Source organism: Erinaceus europaeus, chromosome 15, assembly GCF_950295315.1.
Source record: "Erinaceus europaeus chromosome 15, mEriEur2.1, whole genome shotgun sequence".
NCBI lineage: Eukaryota > Metazoa > Chordata > Mammalia > Eulipotyphla > Erinaceidae > Erinaceus > Erinaceus europaeus.
This window is the reverse complement of record NC_080176.1, coordinates 62060513-62066645: the sequence shown is the minus strand read 5'-3', so window position 1 is coordinate 62066645 and position 6133 is coordinate 62060513. Positions and strand designations below refer to the sequence as shown.

The 6133-nt window shown below is 49.2% G+C and overlaps 1 protein-coding gene across 1 annotated transcript in view; it reads left to right on the top strand.

The window, feature by feature from the left end:
- The first annotated feature begins 2649 nt into the window (after nucleotides 1–2649).
- SKOR2 (SKI family transcriptional corepressor 2) overlaps nucleotides 2650–6133 on the top strand; it is a 51044-nt gene continuing 47560 nt past the window's right edge. The window contains exons 1-2 of the mRNA XM_060173832.1: nucleotides 2650–2876; nucleotides 4986–6133. The exon at nucleotides 4986–6133 is cut by the window's right edge and continues 1467 nt beyond it. Coding sequence (XP_060029815.1) covers nucleotides 5036–6133 — 1098 coding nt within the window. The 5' untranslated portion in view covers nucleotides 2650–2876; nucleotides 4986–5035. The remainder of the gene's footprint in view (nucleotides 2877–4985) is intronic.

Genomic DNA, 6133 nt, shown 5'->3' with positions numbered 1-6133 from the left:
GAGTAAGAAGGGCATGGATGGCTTGTTCAGACTGACAAGAAAGCTAAGGGTCAGAGAGATGGTGAGTGGCAGAAAGTTGCTCAGGACTCAATGGGCATAATGGTCTGCAGTCTCTTTCTAGGCTCAACGTGAGGCTTCTCCAGAGCAAGGTGTCTTTCAATACCTGCTCTCTTCTTTGGCCTTCCAAAAAACATCAGGAAAACAACCTATTGCACTATTCTTACAGTATCTGAACAAAAACACTTTTTTTTCACTTTTCTCAGTGAAACTTTTTTTTTGTATTAAGTCACAGATGTGTGGAAGCACATCCCCCAAAGGAATCTGAAAGTTTAAAGAGTGTACAAGGAAGTGACTACTGGTGTGAATTTATGCCTGGGCATAACCTGGAAAGGGAGAGAAAGGAGAGGTCCATTCCACTTCTTTTTATATAAAAAAAAGAGATGTTTAAATAAAACTTCCCAGAAGAGGATTCATTGGGGTTAAAGATGAGAACAGCTCAATAAAAAACACCCCAAGGTCTGTCCAACACCCACTCCCCTACAACCAAGTAATTTCTTGTAGTATGTTAATGAGCTGGTCATACATTTCATTTCTTCCCTCTCCCAGCCTTAAAATCCTAGTCCATTTCCAGGCTTTCTCTCTGGCAGCTCCAATTCTAGAAGCAGTGAGCCAGCTGAGACCTCACTTTGTGGGAGTCCTTGACCCCAGAGGCAAGGCTGGAGAGACAGAAGAACTGATCCTAGAATCTCGGGAAGATCACAAGATTGAGAAGCCCTCAGCTTAGGTGTCTCTCTGTCTGTCTCTCTATCTCCCCCTTCCTCTCTATTTCTCTATCCAAAAAATAAAGATAATAATAAAATAATTAAGAGAAGCCCTCAGCCTTCTCTGGAAAGGGGTTTGTGAATGACAATAACACAATGTTGGCAAATGCACTGGGCAGACATTGAACTTGAGTTCATCCTTTTTTTTTTTTTTTAGGATTAGAGTTTTAGGAGACAAGTGAGAAGAGAGCTCTCCCTTGGCTTCATTCTTTGGGATGTAGCCTGAGAAAATTAGAAAATGTGTAAAAAAATTTTTTCCACTACAACTTAAAACTGGTGCCCCAATAAATACAATTTTCATGACCCTGAAACTGTTTAGGGCATATTAATTTAAAACAGCCACAAGTCCTGAGCCACAAGCCCCTCCTTTTTCTGTTTGTTGGACTCTCCTTGGTATTATTGAACTTTGATGAAGCATTAAGAATTCACATTTTCACTCTTTATTTTATTTTCACTCTTTATTTTATTTAGTGCTGGTTTATTATCGAGGCTATAACAGAACCTGGTTGAGTGTCTAGGTTAATGAATGTTAGTCTACCATTTCCACAGTGTGACTGTTCAAGTCAGTCCCTGTGTTTTACTAGACAGTAATGGGAAATATCATATGGAAAATAGTAGATAAGTATTTTCAAGGATTTCCCAAATTCACTCCCTGTAGGTATCCTTAAAATGTCTTCTAGATTAATAGATTCTCCCTTTTCTGATAAACTAGGGTTGTCATTTAACTCTAAGTGGCTGGTATTAGGTAATGATCTGACATCTCACTAAATCCTAAATGTGTCTCCCTTAGGAGGATCTTTTTTTTTTTTTTTCTCATCATGATTGACTTTTTTTTTTTTAAGGTATGCTCTTGTACCTTTGGAAAACTCACTTCTGGGGAATTCAAGGGGTTTCAGTTAACTTAAGAGAGTTAACTCAAGGGAGGGTCAGGGTTAAGCCCTTTTCTGCCTTTCCCTCTGTACCTTTGTCTTGTGCTGAGGTGGCCTGCATGAATCTTATAAAATGGGTTAGAGAAGTCTGCTGAATGTAGTTGATAAGTGAGTGTACACTTCCACTCACTGGGATCCTCAGCACTTTGGAAAGTAAAGAATGGTGCACAGACTCTGTATCATGCCATTAAGGGAGAAGAAGAAAAAAAAAAAAACATGATTTGCACTTGGAAGCACTCTTTCCACTTTCTTTCAAGGCTAGGCACCCTATGCAGAAACTTCTCCCTGTTTTCTGATTTCACAGTGTTTCAAACAAGGTGCTGGAATGATTCTGTCCTCCTGGCTGGCTGTGGTTTCTGTTTCTTTGGAGAAACAGTGAGGCTACTGGATTGCACCCTGCTCCAGAAGGCTGGGTGTTGAAGGAGGGTGGTTCAGAGAGATAGGGGAGGTGATATTACCAGCCAGTGACCCTGTCAATTTAGAGACGTCCTTCTAGACCAGGGCCTCCAGGATCCAGGTGCCCAGTCTGCACGCAGATTGCTGGCATCTCCACTCTGAAGTCAGATCTACGCCTGTGGCTGCGTGTTGTTCTGGTGTGGAAGAGGCTGCTGTCTGCTGTGGGTTGGTTAGGTGTTGGCTTCCATGCCTGCGGAAAAAAGCAGCTCGGTGTGGCTGGCTGTCGCTGTTGCGCTCCCCCTCCCTCCCTTCTCCCTCTTTCCCTCTCTCCCTGTAACACGCCAGCCCTTTAATGTGGAGTGTCAGGGAGACGGTGACGTCACCTTGCCCGCTGGGTGGCGTCCCCTCGGTCCAACACGAGTTCTGAAACAGAGAAAGGCGCAGTCAGACTGCTCTCTCCACCTGGGGCTCGCCTGCCTGCCGCCGACCTCTCTGCGCCCACACTGTCTGCCGTGGAGGGGACGCATTCCCACCCCCGCCCCCCAGCAATTCCGGCCTTTCCAGATTGCTGTGACCCGGGTTCAAGCGCCCTTAACGCCACTGACCAGCGCCAGGTCTGCACGCGGAGTCCCGCCCCTGGATTCGAGGACCCGCTTGGATGCTTCGCCTCCGAGCGCCCTCGGAAGATGGGCGGGCAGCCGCGCGCGTAAAGACGCATTGGGGTGACCAGGTACTGCGGGGGCCCCGCCAGGCCCACCCTGCACCCAGTTTCCCGCGCACTATGAGCAACCTGCCGGGCTGAGTGGCTGGGCAGCGTCGGATGTCGGTGGCCTTTGGTTTGGGGGTAAGGGGGATAGGGAGTTGTGTGGGGGGGGGTTAATGGTTCGTGAATGGGGACTCAATGGTGCGAGGGAAGTTCTCCAGTTTCATTGCTCTGTTCAACTAACTTTTGTCTCTTCTCTTCACTCTCTTTGAAAATAATATCCCTCCAACCTCAATCCTCTTACTACCGTCTCTGCTCCGACAGGAGTCTCTGAGAGGGATGTGGAGGAAAGTGGAGGAAACCCAGAAAGAAACTTCTGCCCCATCTAGGCGTGGGGGGGTGGAGGCGGTTCTATGGGAAAGCCAGCTCCCAGGACTCGCCAGGCCCAGGAGCCCGTTGTCGAATCTAGAGAATGAGAAATACGCTTATCTTGTAGTTTTAGATCATAAAAAGAACGTGTTTGAAAGGGGAATGAGCTTTAAAGGATCAGTTGGCAAGGCAGGGACTGGTGGTATGAGGCCCAGGGAGTAGAAGCCACTGGACTGTCATTTAACAAGCCCTGTCCGCTGTAAATACTGTGCGGGATCCATCTGGAGTGAGAGCCAGAATTTTTCTGGTTTGATCTGGTGGAGATTTGTTCACCCTTCCTGCAGGCCATGGAACTGAGGAGCGGGGAAAGGAAGGAGGGGCGATAGATGTCACAAAGCCCCAGAGGACAAAGGTATGACCATCTGAGCTAGGGAGTAGGATAATATATCCTCTGAAATTGCTGTAAGACCAAACTATCAATATACTTGGCGATGCTACTGGTCACCAGTGATTTTTCCAAGGTAAAGGATAGATAGACTTGGCCAAGAAAGGTCAGCATTTGTTTTCCTGCGAAATTGGCTACTTAGCTTGTTTCGAACTAACAAATTTGTTGCAAAGCTTTGTTTTGTTTATTTTTCCCGTATCCTGAATTTACAGATCTCCTTCCCCAACCTCCTTTATGGCAAGTCATTGACCCGGGGTAGGAATTTTTCCCACAGGCCCAGCCAACTTCCTGCTTCTGTTTCAGCACATCCATGATTACCTAATTCACTGATTATCTACATCCCCTATCCCCCAAACATGCCCACCCTGAAATATCTAGCACTATCTATATGGATTAGAAAATGAAATGCCACAGAAACTGATGTACCTAACAACTAAATTGGCCTTTTATAGTTATATCCAACCAGTTGAGGAGCCCCAAGAGTGGGTCATTTCTTTGCACTCTTTTTGGATTTAGGTCACTTGCCTGCACTTGCACGCAATGACAATATGCTTATATTGTTTCAAACCTCAACTTCACTTTTTTCTTTAAAGAGCTACTTGTCTGAAACCAGAACTTGTCACCTCAGCAAGTGGCTTTTCTGGAACACTGAAAGTAATATGCTGTGTTTTAGTGCAACTATGCATTTCGGTGTAGTTCTTTTTTTATCTCTCTCCCCCCAAGTTCTAATTACTGTATCAAAATATCTAATGGTAGAAGTTCAGGAGAAGGAATTTCGTTATTTGCTTTACTGAATTATGTCTCAACCATTGGTGATTACCATCACCACCCCAAAACCACAGATACCACAAAAATCTCTTTTCAAAAGGTTTGTTTTTTTTTTAACCAAAATCAATTTATTTTCAATCAAATGTAAATGGACCCTCTTTTAAACTTGTTTTTTTTTAATAACTATGTCCTGGTTTTCCTTAGTTTTGATAATCTTTACTAAATACAGCTGCTGTCATTATTTAATAATTTCTAGCAGATGTGTCATTTTATTCTAAAATTGTCCATAAGCTAGGGATAACGTCTTGAGTTTCTTAAGGAATAAGTGCTTTCTAAAAACATCCAGTTAATTTATTTTGGGCGACCTTGAAGAACAGTAATGGAGAAGGCTGACTTCCTTGGATCTGGTACTGAGTTCACTTTGGTTTTCAAGATGATGTCTTAAACCAAACCAAGGAAGCAATGATCATTCTCCAGTTAGGGACTCAGCCCACTCTGTTTCAGACTGCAAAAGACTCCAAGTCAAAACGCTTGCTCTCTCCTTTCCTTTCCAGTCTCCAAGACAGACCCGGAGGGCTCACCTGGGGCTTCTGCAGCGGAGGAAATGGCTTCCAGTCCGCTGCCGGGGCCCAACGACATCCTACTGGCCTCCCCGTCCAGCGCCTTCCAGCCAGAGGCGTTGAGCCAGCCGCGGCCTAGCCACGCCAGCCTCAAACCCAACCAGGTGGGCCAAGTGATCCTCTATGGCATTCCCATCGTGTCACTGGTGATCGATGGGCAGGAGCGGCTGTGCCTGGCGCAGATCTCCAACACGCTGCTCAAGAACTTCAGCTACAACGAGATCCACAACCGGCGCGTGGCGCTGGGCATCACGTGCGTGCAGTGCACCCCAGTGCAGCTGGAGATCCTGCGACGGGCCGGGGCCATGCCCATCTCCTCCCGTCGCTGCGGGATGATCACCAAGCGCGAGGCCGAGCGCCTGTGCAAGTCGTTCCTGGGCGAGAACCGGCCGCCCAAGCTGCCCGACAACTTCGCCTTCGACGTGTCGCACGAGTGCGCCTGGGGCTGCCGCGGCAGCTTCATCCCCGCCCGCTACAACAGCTCCCGCGCCAAGTGCATCAAATGCAGCTACTGCAACATGTATTTCTCGCCCAACAAGTTCATCTTCCACTCCCACCGCACGCCCGACGCCAAGTACACGCAGCCCGATGCGGCCAACTTCAACTCGTGGCGCCGCCACCTCAAGCTCACCGACAAGAGCCCCCAGGACGAGCTGGTGTTCGCCTGGGAAGACGTCAAGGCCATGTTCAATGGAGGCAGCCGCAAGCGCGCGCTGCCCCAGCCCGGTGCGCACCCCGCCTGCCACCCGCTCAGCTCGGTCAAGGCCGCCGCAGTGGCAGCTGCAGCCGCGGTGGCCGGGAGCGGGGCGTTGCTGGGCCCGCACCTGCTGGGGGCGCCCCCTCCGCCCCCGCCGCCCCCGCCCCTGGCCGAGCTGGCGGGCGCCCAGCACGCCCACCACAAGCGGCCCCGCTTCGACGACGACGACGACTCCCTGCAGGAGGCGGCCGTGGTGGCCGCAGCCAGCCTCTCGGCCGCCGCCGCCAGCCTCTCGGTGGCCGCAGCCTCCGGGGGCGCGGGGACGGGTGGGGGCGGCTCAGGGGGCGGCTGCGTGGCCAGCGTGGGTGTGGGCGCGGGCGCCGGC